The sequence below is a fragment of the Stegastes partitus genome, unplaced genomic scaffold, assembly GCF_000690725.1.
Source record: "Stegastes partitus isolate 25-593 unplaced genomic scaffold, Stegastes_partitus-1.0.2 Scaffold397, whole genome shotgun sequence".
Taxonomy (NCBI): Eukaryota; Metazoa; Chordata; class Actinopteri; family Pomacentridae; genus Stegastes; species Stegastes partitus.
The window spans coordinates 361,857-388,151 of record NW_007578128.1 but is presented as its reverse complement, the minus strand read 5'-3'; the positions used below and the strand labels follow the sequence as shown (position 1 = coordinate 388,151).

The following is a 26,295-nucleotide window of genomic DNA, read 5'->3' as shown; positions in this document are numbered from 1 at the left end:
TTGAGCATAACAGTTCTGTGCATCTCCAAGCAGGAGCTGTTGAAGATGGCTGGCTTATTGGTGTGTGTTACACAGTGTGGAAATGTTTAGCTGGACTTAATATGGTTAATAAAACATCTCATCTGTAGGTGATCAGGGTTATCTACTGGGTGAACGTTCGGTATTAATTCGTCCTCCTCCGGTTGCAGTCATTTCTTTTTCATGGTCTGGGATACGTTTTTTGGCACTGAGTTTAATGTCAAACCACTTTTTAAACATTTTGCCGGCGATCTCTCCTCTGACCCAACAGAAATAACTGTGGAGGTTATCTTGTCCCATGCAGTATTTTTTCTTTTGCTGCTTATCCCAACATTTCACGCACCAGACCATATTTTCTGGTTTGCTTCAACCTTGCTGACAAGTACCTTGATTTCAGTTTCAGAAAACTTCCTCTTTTTCGCCCTTTTTGCCACGATGATGACAACAGGTGAGGGAAAAATAAATCTTCACTTGCTTTATAAAGAGGCGTGTTATTGCCCTTTATGGTGATTTGGAGGCATTTCTGAAGGCAACGTGCACGAGCACGGAGGTTAAAAACAAGTGGGATTTATCAACACTGATGTGCGTACGACCCCTGTATGCACGTTTGATAAATACAAATTTTTTTGTACTTACGCACACTCCAAATTTCATGCGTACGACAGAATTTAGAACCTTTTCCACACACTTATGATAAATGAGGCCCCAGGACTTTTTATCATTTCTAACGTTCTCTCAGAGCAAATATTTTATGTAGAGCTATAGAATTACAGCATAGTCATTGTTTTTAACTCGTGTATGGTGAGTTTGTCACCCAGATTTGAGAAGTGCAATGCTGGAAACTGCTTTCAAGTGTTTGTTAATGTAACGTTAATGAGCTGCGTTTCAGGCACTATTTCACACTTGTTCTACTGAAAGCAAAAACAGGAAATATTTGAATGAAAACAACTTTACTGGGAATTTAGCTGTACTTACATGCAGTATATGTGAAGAGAGCCACACTATCCACTCACTGGGCATTCACGTATATACTGTATGTTGGGAGTGCATGAAGACTCTTGAGTTCACTCTTGCAGACAGCTCAAGGCTGAGACATTTTAGAGTTAGCAGAAGAAGTTCTACAAAGTAAATAAACCTGGTGGATTTTGAGGCAGCTGCTCTCTCTGAATGGCTCACCTGGAAGCAGCGGGCAGGGAAGTGGCAGCATTATTCAAATGTTTTAGCTTTACAATTACTGGTTCCTCAGTTTCTACAAATAAACAGGATACAATTAGAAATGGCTTAAAGTTGTGGGGGGCTACATTTCCATTTCCATATTCTCACAACTTTTATTTTACACCTAAAACACACATTAAAATTACTTTTCACCATCTGTAACTCTGCAGTTTGTTTAAATGAAAGCTAATAAAAAAGCGACCCCTACTTACGCAACCAGCCCTGACACCACACTGACCCCACAAAGAATTTTGCCATACTGCTCCAGTCTGTTTGTTTAGACAGTGTGGGACTGACACCCACATGTGCTTCCAAGACATTTCACCTTTGTCTGGCACATCAATGTAAATCTTCAGGAAGATGGAACTAAATGCCACCAGGAACTCCAAGTGCTGTTTGGTTTAGATTGTTGAAGCACCTGAGTTGTATTCCCAGCCATATACAGTTAATGCCTTCAGTTGTTTATTCTTTATTTCCAACAGAAGTGTTTTCCCCTCTCCCACTTCCCTAACTCTGTTTAGATGAACAAATAGTCCTGATAATGTCCCCATCTGGAACTCTTCTGTGGCTTGATGAGCACACTAGCTTCCTGCTTGATGGAATGCTTGTGATTCTGGGAAGATTGTGGATGAGAGTATAAAGGGGGGAAAAAAATAGTGCATGCAGGTGTAGGTTCATGCCAGTCAGCCCCAGCTGTTGTTTAAGTCGTGCTGTGATTGCCTTCAGATACTCGCGGTGCGCACAAGAGGGAAATGTGATAACTGTCAGGGAATCCTAAGCACCGCCATATGCTTTGGGTTAACTGCTTTGAACCGCCTCCTCCACTCATCATGTGTGGTAGCCGTCGCCTGACTATTTTGATTCATGCTCAAAGCCGCTCCGTTAATTTGATCAGCGGTTCAACCAGTTTCTAATGACACACAATTTCTCCGATCAGGCTAATTGGGGATTGCGAGAGTAATGACAGTCAGCTGTGGCGGAGAATATGGGGTGTGCTTGCTTCGAGGCCTCTATGCTGGGAGGAGTAGCTGGGTGGAGTTGGCCCTCGAAGTGGCAGTCTGCCTATCGAAAACTGGGCCACAAACCAAACCAGACTCCAACAATTAGACAAGTGAGCAATTCAATGGACAGATGCATATTCAGGATCATTTGAGGTCAGTTTGTTAGCTCTTGACTTGCTGAGATACATTTTTCAGAGGACTCGTAAAAAAAAAGAGGATTTCACAGTTGGTGATGCTGCTCCTGCAGTCCAGAACTAGTAAATTAGACATGAATTCCTTGCATCCCATCTAACCCAAGCAGACTAAATTAAACACAATTCAGTGGCGCATTGCCTGCAGCCGTGTTCACATCTGCCTGTAGATTTAGACACTAATTCCCAAGGTGGGAGATAATCCAAAGGTCTAAGGTTTACTGCACAGCTGCTGCAACCTGAGACAATCTTTTGGAAGATCTTGTATCTTTTATACAACTGAAACAAAGCAGATTGTAAAATACAGTCCATTTTTGGACACCAACACAGCAAAACCATTAACATACTTTGTGAGGTTGGAACTCAAAGGCTCTAATAAACAGCATTATTTAAAGAAAAAAAATAAGTGTCCTAGAAAGGCTCTTAAAAGACATACCACTATAAAGCTCAAATATCATGAACAATTGGATCCTTGTCTGTTTCCTTTACAATCAGAACAAAAGAGCTTAAGCTTCTCTGAGGGCAATTCTTCTGAAAAATGTTTCAGTCTCTTATCTTTTAAAAGTTCTGAGCAAAAAAAGTTTTTTTTTTTTTATTTTCTTGAAAACACCAGCTCAAAAGCATTAAATTCGAGTCAAAAATGGAAATGTGGATTTATGACAAATGTTTCCTTCATATTCAGTGGGATTCACAAGTAATCCTTGGGCAACGTTACATGAGATTTATTAGAAATATGCATCTGAAGGTTGTTGTCATCCATTTTTATCTGATTGCATTTTCTACTTTGACAGATTTCTTAGTGCAGGAAATTGGAACTGACTGCAAGATGGTGATTGTACATACTACTATTCTATTCTCGTATTTAAGGTTCAAGGTTTAAGGTCTTTTATTGGTCACAAACACAGTTATACACAGTATAACGCGTAGTGAAATGCGTTGTGTACCTGTTCTACACCGAAACAATAATAATAAGATAAATAAAGATAAATAAGAATAAGGAATAAAACACACAAGAAGTAAATATATATACATATAGAGAGAGAGACTATTCTGTACTGCATTTAAAATACAGTCACGACTGTATTGGTTAAGTCTGTTAAGTTAACTTGTGAGCTTTGTTGTAAAGTGAGCTGTAAACACTAAAACGTTCTCAGTTTTGTGTATATCAACATGTCTGCATCATGGCTCCATATGGAAAAAAACTCGAGCAAAAAATAAGGAACAGTACACAGAAAGACCAGCTTAAAATCAGCCAATCAGAAGACCAAGTAAAAATCTGTCAAAACATAACTGCAGTACTATACAGGAGGTATAGAAACAGCCATTGGGAATTTCACTAATAATAGATGGCTTTTATTGTAGTTCCTACCGTCAGGCCTGTATTTTAATATAATAAATCTGAACTGTTAGTTTCTAACTTTGCATGACAACAAAATGCTCTGTTGTTCAACTTCAGAAGTAACATGATTCCTGTAAGGTGACACAGTTCAGTGATTTTGCACAGGGAATACTCACTTCTGTTGTGTGCTGTATAAGCTAAATATTTACCATTTCAAGTTAATAAAGTGATAAAATGGCCATGATGTGTTTGCAGCTTGTTGTGCTGACCCAGTGTGCTCAAAGGAAAATTAACACAATTAATTACAATTACTCCTACTCAAACTTCTTTGATTGAGATTTTTATTTTTTCTGTCTTGTTTTATTTGCTAGTTAAAGTCCACAATTTTACCACTAAATATTGGAAAATATCAAGCACCAGAGGATTAAACAGAGCATGTTTGGCAAAGTGAAGGTATTAATGCAGAATGCTGCTCGGAAAGTCAAGCAGATTTGTTAAGCCTACCAGTAAATACCATCAAAACCACGGAATCTTGTGTCACCTCGTTTTAATTTAGTGGCTTTATTCCGGAGACTGATGATCATATGATTTACTGTGAAGACAGCTCACGCACGCACTGTCAAAAACAAGTATCATATCACAAATGCACACTCATGGTTTGCTCAAAGTGCTAAATCTGAGCCCGATGAAAATGTTGTCGACATCACAGCAGCCACAGAGGAAGAAAAGGGGGTTAGCTCAGCGCTGCTTTCATTACCAAGGAATCTCCACATCCTTAACTGTGTTCTCATGCACTGAAAGAAAGGCGTCTTCTGATGGAGCAGTCCTTTTAAATTCAGTTTTCTCTGTTGCTCAGACATGAAGTGCCTTGATGTTGAGATGTATTGATCGCGTTGCAGTAGGACACAAATTCTCCAAAGCCGGAGCTCCCGCATACCGTCTTTGATTGATCAATCAGCTGCAGCACCATTTGAATATCTCCAGTCATTCACAGATCACAGTAGGTTTGCTCACCGAGCTTCTCTTTATTTTGATGCATCGAGCGGGAGCCTTGATTACCACTAATCCCCGAAGTACAGACTTTTTTTCATTTTTCCATGATGTCAGTTTCTTTAGTAAACCATCTAAAGACAGCAGATAAGCAGAGGAAAGTAACAGTGCATATGATACATCCTTTACCTGACTTTCAGAGTAAACTAAGGCCAAACGAGAAAACAGGTGGACACAAGATGTGGCTCCAAACTGTACTCGAGGAGGTTCTGGGTCACAAACAGACTGCTTTATAACACAAAGAGGTCAAAGCACTGTGAGCGATCTGATTCAGGCCTCTTCAGCCTCATGGGGAAAAACATGCATCACTGCAGCATAATCAGTTGTCAGGGTGGAAAATGTTGACTTCATCTGAAGGAAGAAAGCTGGAGAACATTTGGGTGGAAGTTCGATGAGGCAGCACAGAGTAACGCTGGTTAACCCTGACGCTGGTGATGACTGCCAGGCTGAACAGAGAGGAGTCATAGACACTGAGAGTTCTCAAAGTGTGACTCTTTCAGACTGAATCTGCTGAACTAATGGGGGATTTCCTTGTGGCTCCAGATGTTTCTTCTTTCAGGAAGATGAGACTGCGGCTGTGTTCCCAGAGCGCTGACTCCAAGTTTCTAGTCTAAGAGTAATGGTGACCTACTTCCTTCATCCAAGATGCAAAGATTTTTATCTGTGCTCTGCTCTCTAAGGCCAACTGAACTAAACTGACACTCGACTTTTGGATAATGTCATGACAGAAAAGCATATAAAGTTGCAAACTTGTGTTCATTTCCAGAATCTTTTTTGGCAAATACTGTGGATTTCATTCACAGTTGCAAACACTCTTAAGTCATCATTTTCTTCCATCTTTTGCTTTCCTACATCAGCAAAATAAAAGGTTTGTTTCGACTCTCAGCTTAGAAACAGGAGGAAATCTTTTATTAAAATATGGACAATTATTATGCATCACCGTCTGTCAAAGACAAATAATTTACAAATGAGGACATATTACCTGTCTCTGCTCTTTGTAGGAGCAGATTTGAAGAAGCTGTGGGCAAGAAAATATTCAACTACGGGAATATCTGATGGTTGCAATGGAAACACACAGAAAATATTTAACATGGACTTCAATGAAATGCAAATGATACCAACAGATCCAATTAGGAGTTATAAAAAAAGGAAAATCATCTAAAAGAAATCTTAGCAACATTATACATACTTTCCATCAATTCTGTTATTAAGTTAAACAATATTTCCTAGTTAGAAAATGAGAAGTTATACAGTTCTTTTCAATATTTGACATAATCTGTCATTGTCAGAAGCTGTCATCAAAGCAAAGAGATGTGTACAGCTGAGGATGCTACAGAGAGTCTTTGCAAACTGATCAAGAAAAGATCAAAGAATAAAATGCTTTAGAGGCAAAGCCTGATGCATTCCTGGTTGTACAGGCCAAAGCTGCTGAGGAATATAAAAATTGTGAAATTTTTAGGTTTGCAGTACACAGATGCTTTAGCTGTTAGGATGCAAAAAGCTACAGAACATTGTTTAAATTTGACAGGCGAATTAGACTCTAATCAATCAAAAAATTAATACTCATAGGTGTAAATGGCACCATTGTGTGGCTGGTGGTTTTAATGTGGGCCTTTATCGAACAAATGATTGAATTATGCTGTAGGTATTGGCTGTTTCTGGAAAATGCAGTTTTACTCGCTCTGCTCCTGCAACCTGGAATGAGCAATCTTGATGCTTGATTTATTTTTATCCTTTGGGCAAATCAGATTTTTAATTTAATCTTATTTTACCTTCAGCTGCTCTTAAAGGCTGCTTTAATTAATGTTTTCATTGTTTTATTAACTTTGTCTTTAAAAAAATGTATTACTATCTAAGTTTGTTATTTGTGCATCTACATCTCTTATTTTCTTATTGGCTACCTTGTAAATGAGGTCTTCATACCCCATGTACTCTGAAGTGTAAAAAAAGGCTGAATGAATGAATGCATGATTGAATTTGACATTTTTGTTCCTAATTCTCAAACTATGAGGCATACAAGGAAACTGTTTTGGATCATTTTTTTTAAATAGTCCAGGCCCCACAACATAAATCCTGCTAATTTTTCCTGCACATATTTTCTAGCATGTAGTTGCATTCTATAACGCCTCTAAATTTCCTTTTGCTTACACTGAAGTTGCAAAATTGCAATCTTGGATGAACATCTACTTCTCCACCCCATCTATTCTTTGTTATACACCATTTGGTGACTCGTTGCCAAATTGGTGTGGCCTATGTGCTGAAATGTGTGGGGTCTGTGTGACAGTAGTCGTGGGCTATGGACCATGACATATAAAGATATACATTCACACATGAGCTCTGAATGACTGCATTGTGCCCCTGCAGCAACATATGTTGAAACAGCTGCACTCATATGCCTGCCAAAAAATCGGAATGATTGCCCAATAGTGTATTTTGAGCTCTGGATGCTTTAAATTTCTGAACAATTTATATTTTTAAGCTAAAGAGTTTAAAGCACTGTACAGCTTTACTGATGGCAAGCACTCTCTAACTTGATTGGTTGCAGGTTTGTTACTATAATAGCAGGAATATTGAGACACTCATCTTTGTGTCGCATTTCCCTGAGTCACTTCAACGATAAAGAAGTTTAGAAATGTGTCCATATATATTAATTAACTATGGCTTTATTATGGCATTTGGTGCAATCATTTATTAGTACCATTACCTGGTGTGATAGAGTGCCAGAGACATCCAGCACACGCAAGCCTTTGGCAATCATAGCCATAAAATCTATCTAACTGCTTAAAATTTGAGAATGATTGATATTTCTCAACTGGAAATAATATACAGATTGATGAAAATAGTAACCTATGGCACACAAAATATCATCAAATTGGCCTCACTCTCAAAGCACCACTGTAGGTTTTAATCAATTCATTATTTAATCTTTGTGACAGTAGTTTTTACTACATTTTAAAATTAAAAACATTAGTTGCTTTTAATCAGGCAGTTGCTTGGGCATACAGTATAGCAATGGAACATGATGAACAGTGAAATTCTTTAGAACACATTGAGAAATGTTGCTTTAGAGTCTATGCCAATGGCATTCCTGGCTGTGCATCGATAGATGCCAGCGTCTCTTTGTGTCGGATTCTGGATAATGAGGGAACCTTGTGGATGGATGTACTTGTTTCCAAAAAGTCGTGGCTGCCCACTGACAGCCAAACGGGCTTTACCAGGTGTTTCCCATGCAACCTCCACTTTAGGGATCCCAGTTGCTACACAGTTTAACTGAACAGCAACACCGCGTTTAGCATAAGTCACTGAGGGAGGACCGTTGGTAATTCGAGGTGGGTATGCAATCACAGTCACCGATACAGAAAGAAGAGAGCTGCCATACTCATTAGCAGCTCTACAAACATAGGCCCCCCGATCGTAGATGGATACCTGATGGATGGCAAGTGTCCCATTGGGCAGTATTGCATATCGTCCAGCTCTCTGTGGCCTGTTGAGGACAACCCCACTGGGTAGAGTCCAGGCCAATCTAAGGGGTTCGCCAACGGTTTGACAGTGAAGCAACAGTGTTTCCCCATTCATGACGCTGACAGGAGAGTTATATCTATTGTTGATCTCTGCCTTTCTTCCAGGGGACAGTGTGACTGTACGCTCCACAGGCCCTCCAGAAGTATGCCCCAGACAGCGGTACATACCAACCTCAGCAATAGAAGGGTTGCTGATGATCAAAGAGCCATCGAGCCGGTGGAAAAACTTAGAGAACCGAGCACCACTCCGCAAAGGAGTGCCGCTGGGTAAGATCCAAGTGACGTGAGGTAGTGTCAAGCCCTCATAGGAGCAATTCAAAGTCATATCATTCCCAACAGTCAGTGACAGGCTATCTGTTTTGGAACCTCTAATTTGTGGCCTCTTGACAACTTTTTTCACATCCAAGTTAACCACCAGCCTGACTTCCCCTCCTTCATTACGAGCAATACAAGCCAGTTGCCCTGAGTCTGTGATCTTGGGTGACCTGATTTCCAAGGTACCATTCTGATGAACTGCCATCCTATTGCTGTAGTAAGGCGCAGGAAGTATTACATTTCCTGGAAGAACCCACATGATGCGAGGGGAGGGTGTTCCCTTTGCCAAGCAGTCCACCAGCTTTTGTTGATCCTGGACTGCGGTTACCTTGATGGCATTGGCAGTTCCTCTTAAGCCATTAATCACTGGAGGAGTTACCAAGACCTCCAGCTTGGTGACTTTATGATCTTGTCCTGCATTGTTCCTAGCCATGCAGGTGTAGTTACCTCCATCAAAACGTTGGGCCTTTTGAACAACCAGTGTCCCATCATCCAGAACCTGGTATTTGTCTAATGCAGGTGAGATCACTTTATTTGTAGGGGAAATCCATGTGATGGTGGGCCGTGGTTCACCTTTGGCATAACATCTTATAGTCACTGTCTCACCATAGAAAACCCTGGCGGTCTGCTGGTCTTTACCTTGGATTTGTGGCGGAGAAGTTGCAACCTTGACCTTAACTCTGACCTTCATCTCATCTTTGCCAAGTTGGTTCTCTGCATAGCAGGTGTAGTCACCTTCTTCTGGCATGCCGACATCGTTGAAGAAAAGCGTCCCATTGTCAAATACCACATACCTGCATTAAATTTAGGAAGAAAAGAGGAAACTGATTGTTATACTTTAATGAAACAGTGCCTTCAATGAATTTAGGTAGAGGATAATGGGTTACTGTGAACAATCAGCAAAAAAGTTAAATTAAATTTGTATTTGTGATACTTTGACATTCTATGGGTTCAGAGACCGTCACTCTTCTCGGGTCCAACCAGACTGAATGGACCGCTATTAGAAGTGAACAATAATGAGCGCTTAAGCTTGTTTTCATCTCTCTTAGAGGCAGAGTGGTATTGTAGAGGACCAGACCTTGCTAACAATAATTACAAGTGAAATCAGACTAACAGGTTAGAAAAAATTTGTCCGTTTTAACAGTTGAAACCACAAAGTATCTCTGCTCAATCTACAAGTAGAAGTTTACACACCAAACCAGTGTATTTTAAAACTGAAAAGTGCAGCTATGTGGTAATGATGGGGGTTTGGGGTGGATGGGTAGGAGTGACCTGAACTTTGCATTTCCTGCAATAATGTGGTATCACAGATATAGCTCATTTACAAAAGAAAGAATAAAGAAAAGAAACATATTTCCTTCATATGATGTTTTGACTGAAAGTGGGTAGTGAAGTTTTTCACATTATTGGAATGTTTGGTCTGTAATAATCTTTAAGGCACATAAAGGCACACATATGTCAAAGGTGCTGGTATTTGTTGATCTGTGGGTCTTTTGTTCTGGGTTCAGTCAGAAATGAGTCAGAAAGAAACACTTATGATTGACCAACCTTATTTCACTGACAAAGACTATTTACAACATGTTCCATGTGTTGTTCAATTTTTGTATTGTAGCAACGTTACTACTAACTCATACCTGCGACTGCGCCCCATGCTGATAGTATTTCTCTGTTTGACCGGGTTGACCATGGTGCCATCCGGCAGGGCCCAGCTGATCTCGGGGTTGGGGAGACCAGAGGCCACACAGTCCACCTTCAGGTCGCCACCGTACACCACCTCCTGCCTGGATCGCTGCTGCTTCTGTTCGATCTTGGCTGGTCTGGTCAGCACATTGACACGCAGTGGAACATAATCATCACCCATCTTGTTACGTGCCACACACAGGTAGTCGCCGCTGTCTGTGTTGGTAACAGAACGAACGGTTATCGTGCCATTGGAGTAAACCTTGATCCTGGGGTCAAAACTGTAAAAAAACCCAAAACAAAACAAAACAAAGAAGCAACATTTAACGAAACGTCAATGAATGATTATTGAGAACATTTGGGATTTATATAATACTTCCATCCATCCAGTTGTTATCTCTGCCTTATCCTGTCTGACATTGTGCCAACACAAAGAGACAAGATAGCCATGCATGCTGACATTCACACCTACAGCCAATTTACAATTATGAATTAACCTACCATGCACATTATCTGGACTGTGGGAGGAATAATGCCCCGACAGAAAGGCCCCAATCAGCAGGTTCAAACCCAAAACCTTCTTGCAGTGAGGCAGCAGTGTGAACCACTGCATCCCTGTGCCACCACAGGATTTATATATCAATAATTAGTTTATTTCAGCATTATCTCACCTGTACTGAGCATCCACTAGCTTCTTTGAGGGTGTCCTCCAGATGATTCGGGGCTCTGGCTCTCCTGTTGCCACACAGTTGAGTAGCAGCCTATCCCCATAGATCACATCTGTTCTCTGGGGAGACGAGGACGTGATACTGGCCTTGGTGGAAGATGGATTCCTCCTTATGCTTAAGATCACAGTTCTCCTGCTGGATGCCACTATGTTACTGGCTGAGCACTCATATCTCCCAGCATTTCTGGGGCCCAATGCCCGTATGTAGAGGGTTCCATTGGGGAAAACAATGAGATTCTGTCCAGTAACTAACTGGGAAGCTGTGAGCTGTACACCATCTGGTGTGATCCAGTGAACGGCAGGCTGAGGGGCACCTGTGGCAGTGCAGTGGATGTAGGCAGTGGTGCCTTCTGGAAGGGTGGTGTTCTCATGTTGTGTCTGCTTAATCACAGGTGGCAACGCTGAGACGTAAAGACGTACTGAGACAGTGTCAGCTCCAGCTGGACTACTGGCAATGCACTTATAAATCCCTCTGTCAGTATAACTGGCCTGGCTGATCCGAAGGGTTCCGTTGTTCATGACAGTTACACGCTGCTGAATGGAAAAACCAACAGCAGCATCCATGTGGACTAGGTTAGGGAGCACCCACGTGACTTGAGGCTCAGGATGTCCCTCCACTTTGCACTCCAAATCAACTTTATCACCGAGATGCACAGTGATGTCTCTGTGCCGAGGCTGGAGGACGCGTGGATGCTGAGACAGGACCACAAGGTTGACCACCATCTTGTCTATGCCATACTGGTTCTGGACTGTGCACAGGTACTGGCCTGCGTCCACGAGCTGTGTGTTCCTGATGATTAGTGTACCATTTGGGTGGACCTCAAACCTCAGGACCCTGGTGTTCTGAGCAATACTTGCCCCTGCACACATGAAACAAAATACAGGTCAAACATACAGTGACAAGGAGAATATTTGAATCTAACTAGCAAAACGCTTTTCACACCCAAAATTAGTACAGGTGCAGTCGGTTTACTTATCTTTCATTACTTATTTGTTTATCAGGGAGCTACCTACTCAGCTTTTTATAGTGAACCTAATTCTATTTTAATGTGGGCAAAAGCAATGTAAATACAATGTTTCCATGAACCTATTGAACTCCAAGCAGAGGTATCTGGGCTTTTTATTCATTGTGGCCTCATTTTTCACTGCAATATAAAGTCTTGCAACTTAATGGAAACAGCACAACCATGACTAGAAGTAGAGAGAACTGAAAGATGTCTCTTGTGCAGTATAACACATTTATATTGATATTAATCATAAAAAAGGAAAAAAAAAAAAAAAAAACTCTATTATTTACGACAGAGTATTTTTTTTACACTACTCTGCACATTAACTCTGGAAAGATATTTCACCATGCTGAATATATCTTCCTTGCTCCTCAGTATACTGTTTTTGAATGGTTCTGCATTTATTTTTTCAATCAAGTATAGTTTAATTTCCTCTCTGTGTCTCTTGTCATTTTCTCTTCAATTGTTTTTTTTACTTTTATGTGTAGCACATTCCAAAATGAATGTAACTGTAATTGAGTGTATCCTTAAACACAGTTCAGGTTGCTCAATTATGATCTTCCCCTGTCCCAACTGTAGTTTCCAGGTATAGAAAGAAAATGTCCAAAAATGTTAATATAGTAAAGAGTTTTTGGCAATCATTCTATATTAAGCTTCTGTCTGGCAGTAGGTTTCAAATTGGTACCAAGTTTTGAAGTGGATTATCTACTCCTACTTGTAGCTATGACAAATACTAAATTGCTTGATGTGGATTATCCCCTTTGTACCATATAATAATATATTGTTTTTGTGTTTTTTATTGCTATTTTCACTGACTCTGGGTTATTATTGAGGCTGCAGAGGCACCACTAGAACTAGAACTGAATACAGCCATACTTACAGCTGTTATACTGTGTTGTGTTTTCAACATATATTAAAGCAGGCTGAAAAAGAAATTAAAAATGGATGTTTGTCTGCTCTTCACTGATCTTGAAGATAATTTGTCTACCCTTCCCACAAATTTTGCAGATAATCCACTATTTGATATACTCTATGTATGACTATTTCCATTCAAACATCTGTTTAAGTTGTATTGGTGTAATGTTAAACATCTGCATCGTACATGTTCTTACAAAATAAAACAGATGTGGAAGCCTGCAGGTGTCTCAGCTTTATATTGTTCTGAATCAGCATCTGTGTAGTGTCATAATATTACAGGGTTCTCAAACACTGGTAAATATTTCTATTTTGAATCAGGTTCTTTGCACCTAACTTTCTATATGTACCTAAAGCTGAGTTATGAGGTTGAGTCATACATACCACTGGCAACTTTAGTCCATGAGAGGAAGGGCATTGGCTCGCCTTGAGCCTCACAAGGAAGCTGAGCATCTGTTTCAGCTTTCACAGTGAAAGTCTGGAAATTGTTCTTAGTTATCCTTGGCTTCCCTCTTGGAATAGATTCTCGTCCAGGTAGTTGGTCCTCTCTGGATGCATCCCGAGTGCTTGTTAGCAGTCTGTCTTTGGATGGATTAGATGCATAAACTGTTGGGGCAGGGGTGGGTGTCTGCTCGACTAAATACCTGCTGGGCAGTTCCATGGCTGGGAAAATTGGATTTTGGCTGGCTTGTTTGTGGTCAGGTGGCTGGGTTGCAGGATGGAGGTTTGCTGTTCTCTTGGGCTCTGATGTGGTGGTGATGGGCTTTGTTTTGACCTCACTCTGGGTGACTGTGATCCCGGGAGCCTCCTGGGTGGATGCTCCCAGTGAAGTGTTCATTTTAGGACTTGTAGAAGATGTTCCAAGTTGTGTGACATGTGGCGAGACTCTGAATGACATTAAAATATCAGGACGTGATGACAAAGCAGAGGGAGGTGTTGTTTTTATGGTATCTGTAACAAGAGCATCAACTTCTATGTTTTCATTTTCTGTTGGATTTTGATCCACCTCTGAGCCACTACTTGTGGTTTCATTTTGACCAGGGTCATGATACAAATTTTCAGGTGACTTTGTTGTAACCTTTCCTGTCTCAGAATAATCCAGCGTGCTTGGAATCAGAATTAATCCATTGGAAGTGTATCCAAAAGTTGTCGTGATTGTGTTCTCAGGGAAAGAAGCAGCTGCACTGGAGGAGGACGGCAGTGGTGAGAAATCTATTCCAGACTCTTTCAAAAGCATCTTTCCACCCGTTTCAGTAGGTGTGTATTGATAACTTGATTGATTCTCTTGAACATCTGTTTCCACTTGTGTTACAATGTGAACACCATCAAAAGTATTGTCAGACTGTGATCCAGAATGTGTCTCTTCAGAGGGATTAACAGGTGGAAGATCTTGAAACCTCTGCTGCACGGTTGATGTGAGCATATCGAAGCGCTCCGGAGGAGATGCACTTTCTGAAAGGGCTGTTTGAGAACTCGTCTTTCCGTGACCCACTCCTGGAGAGGTTGCTGGAAATGATGGTGCCACTGATGTGCTCTCGAGCTGTGGTTTGGCTGGGGGCAGATGGCTGTCCTTTGTTTCGGAGGGAGAAGCTGGTAGTGAGTAGGGTTCGATGGCTGCCTCATGGTCATGCCTGGAGACTGTGCTGTCTTTATGACTCAGACTGCCTGACGACGCTACTTGGCTGCCAGAGAACGGAACAGTGGTGCTAAAATCAACTGTTGTAACCTCTGATGGTTTTATTTTTAGCTCTGTGGAGGCGGTGGTCTTTGCTGTTGCTAGGGGAGCAACTGAAGGTGTGGTGGCCGTAAACTGGTTGGGTTTATTCAGCTTTTGTCTCCTTCTGTTTGGCTTTCTCTTCCGACCCCCATTCCTTCTCCTGGAGTTTGGTTGTCGGAGGTGGGATTCCCCCTCCGACCCTCCCACAGTACTGGGCACAAATGTAGTTGTGGGAGATGCTGTCGTGAGCAATGCTTCAGGCTGCAGTTCATGAAGTGTTGTTTCCTTTGACTGAGTGTGCAACTGTGATGCTGTTGTAGTCTCACTAAGATATTTTCCATTTTCTTCTTGGCTTGTGACAGATTCATTTGGGTTGGCTGAAGGGATAATTTGACTTCCCCTAAAAAAGGCTTCTCTGTCATTATTTGAGCTGGCAACAGCATTATGCCTATCTGCATTCTCACTCCTCTCCGATGCCTTAGACCAATCAGCTGTTTGGTCTCCGTCAACATCTGTCTTTGTGCTATGGTTCTCTTGTAGAGAAAATGTACCGCTGCTGCCTGCAATGTTTGGGCTAGCCTGCCAGAAAGTGACAGCGTGTAGAGGAACAGATGTGGTCTGTGGGAGGAAAAATACACTGTTTGAACTTGTGTGTAAGTCCAAGTTTGTATCATGGGTTGTGTGCTGTACACTGTATGTGCTCTGTGTTGTGTATGGCTCTGTTGTGGCATGTATGTTGTGTGTGTGCTGACTGACTGAAGTCATAGAAGTCACATGTGTGTCTTTCCCTTGTGTGTAATGTCTAGTAGCTTGCAATTGTGTCTGTTGTATAGGAGCACGTGGTGTTGTGAAGTAATTCTGGCTGTCTTTTTCCTGCATAGTCACACCATCTGATGACCCTTCAATAGTTTCTTGTGAAAGGGTTGTCTGCTGTGTTGCTTTAGTCTCTGTTGTGTGTTGAACTGGGAGTGGTGTCACAGTATTCTGGGCATTTCTGTCTCTGATCTTAGCCAAAATATCAGCCCATTTCTCTGGGTCTATTTTGCTCTTTGACATATTAATCCTCCTTCTGTTGTCAACTGTAACCTTCCTGTCTTCAAACCGTGATCCTGTAGGTTTCCGAAGCACTGGCGGCCTCCGCCACATGTTCCTGGATGGATGCATGCCCCTCCTGCCAGGGGCGACACCTGCTGGGATTCTCCTTCTCAAAGGATCCAGGCGGCTCACTGGAGGCTCCTCCTGAATCACCTCCATGTCCCCTGATGCCTCCTCTGTATCCTCTGTTGGGACTTTAATCTGTGTGTTGACCCCTGAGGCTGACTGAGGTCTTGCTGGAAACCTCCTCAAAGGCCTTATCAGTCCCGTCCGCCTGACAATGGTGATTTTAGTAGCCAGTGTGTCAACACCATGTTGATTAATAGCAATGCATTTATAATAACCACTGTCTAATAACTGAGTCTGTGGTATGTGTAGAGTGCCATTTGAAAAGACTACAACTCTGGAAGAGTTGGCTTGAAAACTAACTATGTTGCTGCTTGGTAGAATCCAGTTAATTTCAGCATCAGGGGCACCAGATGCCACACAAGGCAGGGAAACAGAGTTGCCTGCAAATCCCTCAATAGGTGAAATTGATGTGTCCTCCCCAGGGGGAGGACTGGAGGATTCCTGCACTGTCAGATGGAACGGCAAGACAGCAAAGTCTCCATGAACCCTTGCGATGCAGTAGTAAATTCCTGCATCTGTGTGGCTGACAGCTTTAATGACCAGCCTTCCATCACTGGACACAGACATGCCGTTGTCTGGACGGCTGTACGGTGCCTTCACTTTGGAGCCGTCTGGCAACATCCACTGTATAACCGGTTGGCCAGAGCTGTGCACGCTACAGTACATTTGACTTGGTTTCCCCAGGACAGCACTCAATGCTTTACTAGTCGTGTTTGTTGACTCGATCATGACCCATGTCCTCCTCTGCCTCTGCACCAGCTCCGCCTCCACCGTCTCTGACAGGTCTGTGCTCAGAATCAATTTTACCGTCTTGGCAGATGACTGAAGTCGGTTCAGCTGAATGTCTAAAGATGTCCGCATCAGCCATGCTGGTTGGGCCATCATGTTCACTTTAACACCTGTGTAGTACAGCGCGTCCTTCTCAGAGTCCTGTCTGTATACATAGGTTGGGTGAGGGTTTTCGCTAAGCATAATTCCTCTTTGTAAGTGGGCTGGCACGCTGCTGTAGTATGCGATTAGCCTCCACAGTCGCTCATATTTTTCTCTATCAACAGGACATTCAAGATCTACTGATAAAGTGATGTTGGAGGCCAAATGGAAGTGGCTGACCTGCTCCCAGCTGATCTTGTTAAGCTCTCTTGGCTGACCGATTCCGCACTCCAGATCCACCTCGTTTCCATGTTCATCAGACAGACCCAAGGAGATGTTGCCAAAAGGTTCTTTGAAGTCTTCTCTGGGCAAAACCTCACTGTCGACACTCTCAGGTGGCATCGTTCTGTGGGGAGAGCTGATTACGGGTCCACTGCACGCCAGGTTCTCCATAAGGTGGATCTCTTTTCGCTGGAGGTGTCTGGGAGAGGAGCACATAGGACACAGCTGGCCACCAGGAAGGGCCCGGTCCTTTTTACATTTCAGGACACCTAGAGCAAAAGAAAGAAGAATTTGTTGTCAAATAAGACCACAAAGCTGAATATTCCAGTGTATGACGTCTGTTCACTAACCTCTAACCCAATAAAAAGAAAGATCTAAATAAATCTTCAGCACAAAAATTAAAAGTCTAACCTAGAGATGTTTTGTCCCAGTCATAGATCCACCTCATGTTGCAGTCACAGGTCCACGGGTTCCCATGGAGGTACAGGTTCTCCAGCTGAGGCATGGTCGCCACCAGCCTGGAGGGCAGAGACATCAGTCCGTTGTCTGACAGGTAGAGGTGCTTCAGCGTGGAGATGTGGAAGTGGCCCATAAGCGTGAAGGTGGTGAAGGTGGCCGGGTGCAGCTGCTGAAGCTGGTTGCCCTCGAGCTGCAGCAGCCGAAGGGAAGTGAGGCCCTGGAAGGAGTCCGGGTGGATGAACTCGAGTCGGTTGTGATCCAGATGTAACCTGGCCAAAGACCACAGACCCTGGAGGGTGTGTCTGTTGATCTCCGTCAGCTTGTTGTAGCTGAGCTTCAACATCTAAACCAATTAGAAACGAGAAGAAATCAAAACATCGTAAACCCTGCCACAACTTTCACACTTTGAAAACTAATTTAGGATGTATGCGTGGCTGCAAGACAAATTTTCTAATTTACTGATTTAAATAAACCTTTTAAGTTCAAAACATTATTTTTGATGGGTTGGGGTGACATAATAATTGCCTCAAATTAATATCATGTGTAATTTAGACTCAAATTTATTTATTAATCAATTTGAAACTAAATTCAGATTGAGATAACTTAATGAAATTGGGTTGATAACATCATTTTTCTTCACCTTGAGGATTCCAAGCTCTCTGGACTACCCACTTTACACTGGAGCAACCTAAATTTTAAACTCTGCCACCATAAAAAAAAAAGAGGCAAAGTTAATCCCCATAACTAAGTTAAAGCAAAACTTTCCTGAGACGCATGAAACATCTTTAATTACACAGAATATTTCTGGTTAGTGTAATGACGTAGCCATATGTCATTCAGTGCAAATGCAATTTTAAGCAATGGGCATGTAAGAAACACTGACACATTAAATGAAAGTTTTAAGGGTAAATCTGTGTTTAAAATGGACATGTTTTAAGTCATGTGTTGTACTATTTCTCTTTTTCACCGTGTCAATACAGAGGAAAAATATCATTAAAGTTGTCTTCAGGCCAAGGATATTTTTAAATGTTCCTTTTGACTCACATTAGCAATTAAAGAATATTTTGACACTTTTAGAGTTGAGTTCTGGTTCAGATTTCAGGTTGATTTTCAGCTTTTAGGCCATAAAAATACAATTGTGAAGGTTTGGAATGAAGAATGAAATTTGCTGAGAGTCAAATGGCTTAATTAATGTTTTGAAATATATAAACTTTATGCTGTAGCTGTATGTAGACACCTATTGGAGATGCCAAAAGAGCATTTTACATAATGTAATGCAAATGAAGGTCTGCAAAATATAAGAATGGCATCTTATAAAAGGTAGAAATAAAGAAATAATCTTTGCAATTCAGTATCTTTCTCAAGGACACTTAAATCTGAGCTACAGTCACCAATCATTAAACATTTTCATTCATGCATCCAGTCAGTGTGCACCTGAAGTGAATTGAGGTCCCTCAATGCTCCATCAGGCAGGTTGTGGATGTCGTTTCCATGTACCATCAGTAGCTCCAGCTTCCTCAGGCCCACCAGTGATTTGTTTGTGATCTTATTAATGCTGTTGAACCTGAAATAACAAAACCAAAGTGGTAATAAACATCAAACCCATTCACTGGAAACAATACATGAAAAATTAAATCGATTGAACTGCAGTAAGTCGATGGTGAGAATTCCAAAAAATAAAGAACTGACCCCAGGTTCATTCGTTCCACATGTTTGGGGACAGCAGCTGGGATGGTGAAGAGGGAGCGGAAGGTGCAGTGGAGCTCAGTGGGCTGAGGGCAGGAGCAGGGCCGGGGGCAGGGAGCAGGAGCGGCAGGGGGCAACAGTGTCAGCACCAGCAGAGTCTGGAGGACGCACAGGGAAGGAGGGTCCATCTTCATCCACGGGGTGAGCAGTCACAGCAGTTGCTTGGGTAGTAACTACAATCACAGCATGTTACCAACACTGACACTGCTGCTATTCTTCGCCCTCTTATTTATGTCAGAGCAAGTTTTAAGTACCGAAATGTACTCTTGTGAAAAAAACAAAAACAAAAAAAAAAAAAACGAGAGGAATAAATCGATCTTGTAATTGTTTAGAGGTAAACTTCATTTACTGTAAAAGCTGACCCGACTTTGGCTCAAGTTTCTTGAGTGACTCTGCCTCCATCACCGCTTGAATGGATGAGCTCCGGTAAATTACGCACGTTGCGCTCAAGCTGGGGATTTCAGCCAAAGTGCTTTCTAAATATTTTATAAACTTCAGCTCAAGTTATTGTTATAAAAAATGTAAACTCTTACCTCAAAACCTTGATAGCCTCTCTCTAGGGAGCTCCTCATATTCCATTTTAACATGGGAAAAAACAAGAAACCGCAAAGTTGATGTAAAAACAGAACAAAAAGTGAAACTATGAGACGAAGGGAACTAAATTTGGTGTTACAAATTGTGAAAACGCTTAGAAAGCAAACCACAAACACAGATTGAAATGCAAAATCCTGAGGAATAAAACTTTGGGTCAAACCCCTAAGCGCCAGTGTGCGCGGTGGACCTACAGACAGGAATGAAGGAGTGAAGCTGCAGCGCTCAACGCGGAGACGCAACAGGAGGAGCCAGGGAAGCTTTTGGAGAGGGCAGAGGAGGATGAAGGAGGCTTCAGGAGTGGTTCCTGACTAAGAATATGATACTGTTTTGCTGCCAAACACATTCTTAAGCTTATGAGTGTAAGAATATTCGGTTAGTGTAGCTGGGATATACTTGGTGAGTCATGTTGAAACTGAAAAATAAGGTTAACCCGAAAAGCTGACCGCAAGACAAGCTGAGAGGGAGCAGCAGGAGGAAATGTGATGAACTGAAGTGTTTAAGGTCCTGGGCTGAGTGATGAGCTCTGCAAACCTTTTCAGCACGTTTCTGTCCTTATTAGCCCCATGACCTACACAGGCTGTGCACTGTCACTGTAAAAAAAAAAAAAAAAAAGAAGAATCTTATGCATTTTTCCTTTTTTTTTAAAATTATTTTTTTTTATTTTCCTTGTATTTTAATTATACATTTATAGAATTATCAAAAAATATAGAAAAATGGGTGAATCTAAGTGCCCTATAACTGTAAATATACATACACGTGTATTATTCTTAAAGAAAACTGATATTCTTTGTCTTGAATAAACAATCACATAAATACATTCACATTTCCTTTTAATTTAAAAGATAAAAGTGTTAAATTCAAGCGTAATATGGTAAATTTATTTCTAAAATTAGATACAAAAAGCGACATATATCACAACCAGAAGTACTCATTAACGTATAATATCTTCAAGCATGGATAATCTGCAGTTATTAGCTATATATCTGCTATCATAAATATATAATTTATTATCATTATACAGGTGATTTTTATTGTGAGTGCACATGTAAATATTATTTATAAAACATTAAAATTAAGGCTAGAAAGTGTATTTTAATCGTGAAATTTCTTAGATTATTATTCTCCATCATTATACAGTATTTTTATGGTGCCCTAGTTGGAAGAAGATTACCTTTTTAAAAGTTTTTCACAGCAATAACAATATACCAGAACTTTAAAGTAAATTACAGTATGTATGTATTCTGGCTTTATCAGTGAATTCCATACCATGATTTTACTGGGTGGAAGGTGAGTTTCTGCCCAAAGCAAAGGAGCTTAAGTATCTTAGGACCTTGTTCACAAGTGAAAGAAAAATAGAGTGTGAGATTAACCTCCGTGGTGAAGAGGATCTACATTCCAACCCTTACCTATAGTTACGAGCTGCGTGTAGCGACCAAAAGAATGACACTGCTTACAGAAGTGGGAGACATACGTTTCCTTAGTATAGCGGCTGGGCTCAGCTGGGACAGCCAGAAGGAGGTCAGAGTAAGTTCACGGCTCCTTTGCATAAAAAGAAGAGGTGGTAGCTGATTACAACGCCTCCTGGGCACCTTCCTTTGGAGGTTTCTGGGCACACCCAAGTAGGAGGTGACCCCGGGGTAGACTAGAACTCACTGAAGGGATTACACATGTCCTGATCTGGGAATGCCTTGGAATTGCTCAGGAGGAACTGGAAAATGTTGCTGGTTAAAGGGACGTCTGGAATGCCTTGTTTAGCCTGCTGCCACTGCAACCTTTCCCTGGATATAAATGCAAGATTAATGACAGCAGCTAAGTCATTTCATGATAGAAAAACTACCTCAGTCTAAGTTAAAGTTACACTAAAGATGAAAAAACTACCTCAGTCTAAGTTAAACTCACACTAAAGATGAAAAAACTACCTCAGTCTAAGTTAAACTCACACTAAAGATTGCTAGTTTAGCAGCCCACTCATTTTTTGATTCCAGCAAATCTTGTTAGATTAGTCACAGATAATGAGGTCGACTATGGGCCCCTGATCCTTTGGGACTGTGTCCATCCAGTAATCTGTCAAAGATGTCTAAAATTGTAACTCAATCCTTTTTTTTACCAAATCCAATATACAGTCATGAACAAAAGTTTATATAAACTTGTAAAGATCGCAGCCCCAGAACAGACTACTGCCACCGCCATGCTTGATTATATGCTTAATGCTCTTGAAGTTAAATCCTCTCCTTCCTGCCTCCAAACATATTTTTGGTCATCATGGCCAAATAACTAATTTTTGTTTCATCTGATGGCAGAACTTTCTTCCAGAAGGCCTTTTCTTTATCCATGTGATCAGCAGCAAACTTCAGTCGAATATTACTGTGCCTCTTAAGGAAGGGCTTCTTCTTTTTTTTGTGTTTTTGCACTTTTAGACTTTCCCACTGTTGTGGTTGTTGCTAAGCCTAATGAGTGTATCAAATGAGCACTGTTTAAATTGGCAGCTGTAGTCAATTGTAATCATGCACAAGAAGTTATAAGGAACATTTGACTAACACAGCTTTTTACATCACCAAAACTGATCATTTAAGTTGGTGTATGTATATTTTTTGACCCAGCAGATTTGATCATATTTCCAGAAGACCTCTAATAAATCTAAGAAAGAACCAAAATGCAGGATTGTTTATAAGCTACAAGATATAAGAAAGCTATAAGAAAACACAGTTTCTCAGAAGATGCTGCAGTATATTATTCAAAGAAAGAGTACACATATACTATTTAGGCCTTATAAAACTGCTATGGCAATATTGTTGAGGATAAAATAATTAGCCATAAAAGCAGTTGTACAGTTTGTTGCCCAATTGAAACATTTTCTTTTTAGCTTAACTGCTTTTGCGGAGGCTGCAAAAGCTTTGTAGGACAGCGTTAGATGTTAAACCCTTTCACATTTGAAAGAAACATTTGTTGAAAATGCATAAATTCTCTATCAAATTGCAAATTGAATTAAATTAAACAAACCTGTTGACACACAGTAAGCCAGGAGCCTTCAGGGCCTCTGGAGTTCGGGGGCTTTGTGGCAGTTTGCAGTCCAGCCTTGTTTACAAGAGCGCGGTTACAATGACAAAACAGAAAAAAAAAAAGAGACAACATTGATATGTTGATCAGACTGTGATGTTTGACAGGTGTTTTAGGGAAACATAACCTGAAGAAAATGAATAAATAGACAGCAGGATATAAACATATTTAGTTGTGATGTGCACTGAATTCACCCATAAACTGTTCTGTCACTGTAAAAGGTGTTAAACTGCTGCGTCTACCACGTCTTCACGCTATGAGTGTAAAAAAGAAGTCAGCTGGGTGCTAAAGTAAACTTGAAAACCCTTTCATTACCGCTGACTCACACATGCACGGCCTGCAGCGTACACCAAGTGGAAAAAAACATGCACAGACACATATACAGACACAAATGCGAGGTATGGGACATAAAAAACAGAAGTTGATAAGATTGCCTGAGGGATAGTTAAGAAAGTCTTCCATCTGCGTCATTCTGTGTAACTGAATGCTGAATATCTTTCTGATATCAACTCCAAAGCTGATTTATATCCTTGCATGATATCATGTGCTGGAAATTTGGGCTCATTTATGTTGACGTTGAATTTCTACTCTGCACAGCTCCTGAAACACTACCTGTGGTATTAGCTTTGGCCCCTGAGCTTCCCTCCTCGTCTCTGGAAGCCTCCGTCACCTACGTGCTGCAGTTTAAAGGCTGGCGGCTGCTGAGTCCAGGCTTTGTGACAGTGTTTAAGTTGGAGGAAAACGGTAGTGGAGGTCAGAAGTGGCAGAGGGACGGTTAGCGGAGGGCCTCTTGTTCCCGCTGCCGGACCGAAAGCCTCCATTCATCATGGTGTCAGTGTGAGACTATAGCACACCTGCACCAAAACCACATGGGAGGAAGACCACTGACCAGACTAGAGCCTCTATTCATTATCAGAGCAGCATGCATCATTTTATCTGAAATAATTCATAGAGATCAGAGCTCAGCTTACATTTCATTCTAAATGCAGGTCTATGTTATGTTTCCTCCAATGATTTGCTGAAGGGCAGATTGAGGTTGCTCCAAGAGGTGGAATTATGAGACCTTTTAACTTAAAAAAAACATCAAACGCCTGTTTGTAATCCGAAAATGGTGACTATTAGTGACAGAGCCAAAGGAATTATCACCAGCTCAACTCTACAGAGATTTTTAGCCTCTATGAGCTGTTTTGATTTTATGGCCCAGAGATTTAGTGTTTTGGTTCGCTTCTCTCATCAACTACATTTCCAGCGGCGGCAGCAGCAGCAGCAGGCAGCTGTTTTCAGTGAAAAGGCAATGAAAAACCCTCTACCTGCTGAGCAGACAGACACTAGCTGGTTAACATGGTGAAGCACTTAGCAGCTAAAGAGGCAAATATTTTTCTAAAGGAGGTTGTGGAGACCAAAAACAGAGCATAAAAAAAGTGAATATTGGACTGCATCAGGTGAACACAAACACAACATGATATTCTGTGTCTGCCAGGTTTTCCTGGGCATGAGGAATTATGCTGAGATCTGAGAATGTGGTAACATCACAATAAATGGGCCAACATACATGCGAAGAGAGGGGGTAATTTTTTTTTACCACCTGACACAAGAGCGTGAGCAATCATGAAGCACTTAAGTTGAGTACAGTTTTGACAAAATAACAGATTAAAATGGGGTTTTCCACATTCAGTTGTCGACTCTCCCCTGCTCAAACCAGCTCAACATCCCATCCCTTCAAGCCTGCAACGAATATTTATGTTTTATCTCATCCCAGTGTCACCTCTCTATCTATTTATGTAGTCTATCTATCAAACCTAGCTGGCTCGAGATAGGGTAGCATGCTTCTTAAAAGGGAAACAATAGGTTGAATGGAAGGAAAGCACCTGACATGAGCAGCCAATGGCAGGCCTGCATCCTACATCTGGTGAGTCAGACTATAAAGGAGCCACCAAGTGATCTAAACTCTTTATTCTGGACGTCAAAATGGCAAGTGAGCATACCTGTTGTCCATCCATCCTTTCTTCGCCAAGGTTGGGTCATGGTGTCAGCAGGCTAAGTTGGGCAAGATGTCCAGCAATGCTTTCCACTTCCTGCTGGGGGATTTAAAGGGGTTCCCAGGCCAGATAAGATATGTAATCCCTCCAGTAAATTCTGGTCTACCTTGGGGTCTCCCCTCCCAGTTGGATATCCTCAGAAAATTCCCCAATGGAAGGCACCCAGGCGTCCTAATCAGATAGCTGGACGACCTCAGCTGACTTGACTCAAGTGTCACTTATAATCCCTCACTGCACACAAAAAAAATGTTGTTTTTTGCCTCTAAATTTGTATGGATTTGTCTGATTGTCTCAATTTTAATTAAGGTCATCGTGTTCCTTGATCTCAGTTACAACTTTTTGGAGTTTTCTGTTAACATAGGTGATAAAACCAATAGCCAGAGCTGCAAAAATAAAACTCATACTAATTAGATTAAGTGAATGTTATTACATCAGTTTGTTAAAAAGCTGCCTCAGTCCATTTCAAGCCCCCTGAAGCAGATCATTAGAGTAAATTGATTGGCAGACTGAGTCCACTTCAGCGTGTTACAGCTGATAATCAGTGGATCGATCCTCATCATTGGCTAAGTGGTGAGGAAGGGTTCAAATAGGTGTGGAGAGAAGGTGGGACATTCCTCAGTGGTTCTGGGCACAGCTGCATCGTTCAAGGTCAAACTGGACAATTTCCAAATTAGCAGTGAATAAACCAAAAGTGAAACAGTTTACGTCCATCGGTTCCAATACATACAATGTTATTCTCCAGTTTTCAGCAGTGCGGTTCTTGGAACTCCTCATCACTCCCTTGAGTTATTGCCTGAAATGAAGAAAGAGGCTGAGAATAACCAAGCAGGCTGATGGATTAGTCTTAGGATTGATGAGGCTGTCTGTTTCCATGATATTTGATTGACTTTCAGTAGAGCTTCCAATGAGCAGAGGAAGGTAATGTGACATTAAAAGCAGTCAGGGGCCCTCAGCGTGTCTCATCCCTGCCAAACATCAGCGGTGATGGACTGATATCGCACATTTAATGTTTTCTGTAGCTGTGTTACTGCAGTATTTACTGTAAATCACTCAGATGGTCCGCTGATGAGGGCTGAGTTTCTGTAAATCAGGCTTTTTATACTCTCTGGCCTGTTGGCTTTTTTTTTTTTCCTGTTATTTTAAACAAAGTGGAAACTTGGGAGTGCATCACTGACTGTGTATGGTGGCTTTCACACAAATATGATTCCTTAGGCTGTACCAGATGTTGCTATTTTGGTGTTATATTCTTTATACAATCTGCACCTTAATTGTATATTTGTGCAAAATGTGTATGTGTGTGTGTGTGTGTGTGTGTGTTTTTTTTAAGA

At 41.3% G+C, this 26,295-nt stretch overlaps 1 protein-coding gene across 3 annotated transcripts; it reads right to left on the bottom strand.

The window, feature by feature from the left end:
- Positions 1-5,699: 5,699 nt before the first annotated feature.
- mxra5a (matrix-remodelling associated 5a) lies at positions 5,700-20,015 on the bottom strand. 3 transcript variants are annotated; one of them, XM_008285335.1, is made up of 8 exons: positions 19,811-20,015; positions 19,221-19,450; positions 18,966-19,095; positions 17,484-17,874; positions 13,364-17,341; positions 11,002-11,917; positions 10,285-10,611; positions 5,700-9,444 (listed from the first exon to the last, which is right to left on the bottom strand). In XM_008285335.1, exons 2-8 carry the CDS (start codon positions 19,409-19,411, stop codon positions 7,854-7,856), a joined length of 7,524 nt encoding a protein of 2,507 aa, XP_008283557.1. In that variant the 5' UTR covers positions 19,412-19,450; positions 19,811-20,015; the 3' UTR covers positions 5,700-7,853. The 3 variants fall into 3 exon arrangements, with proteins under 3 accessions (XP_008283557.1, XP_008283558.1, XP_008283556.1); XM_008285336.1 differs by lacking the exon at positions 19,811-20,015 and adding an exon at positions 19,532-19,552; XM_008285334.1 differs by having other exon boundaries at positions 19,221-20,015.
- Between the last annotated feature and the right edge of the window lie 6,280 nt (positions 20,016-26,295).

Coding starts and splice junctions, on each gene's coding strand:
- mxra5a (XM_008285334.1), bottom strand. CDS start 19,411: ATGAAGATGGACCCTCCTTCCCTGTGCGTCCTCCAGACTCTGCTGGTG. Junction 11,918..13,363: donor ATGGACTAAAGTTGCCAGTG/GTATGTATGACT, acceptor TCATGTGTGCAG/GGGCAAGTATTGCTCAGAAC. Junction 10,612..11,001: donor CTAGTGGATGCTCAGTACAG/GTGAGATAATGC, acceptor GTTTTTTTACAG/TTTTGACCCCAGGATCAAGG.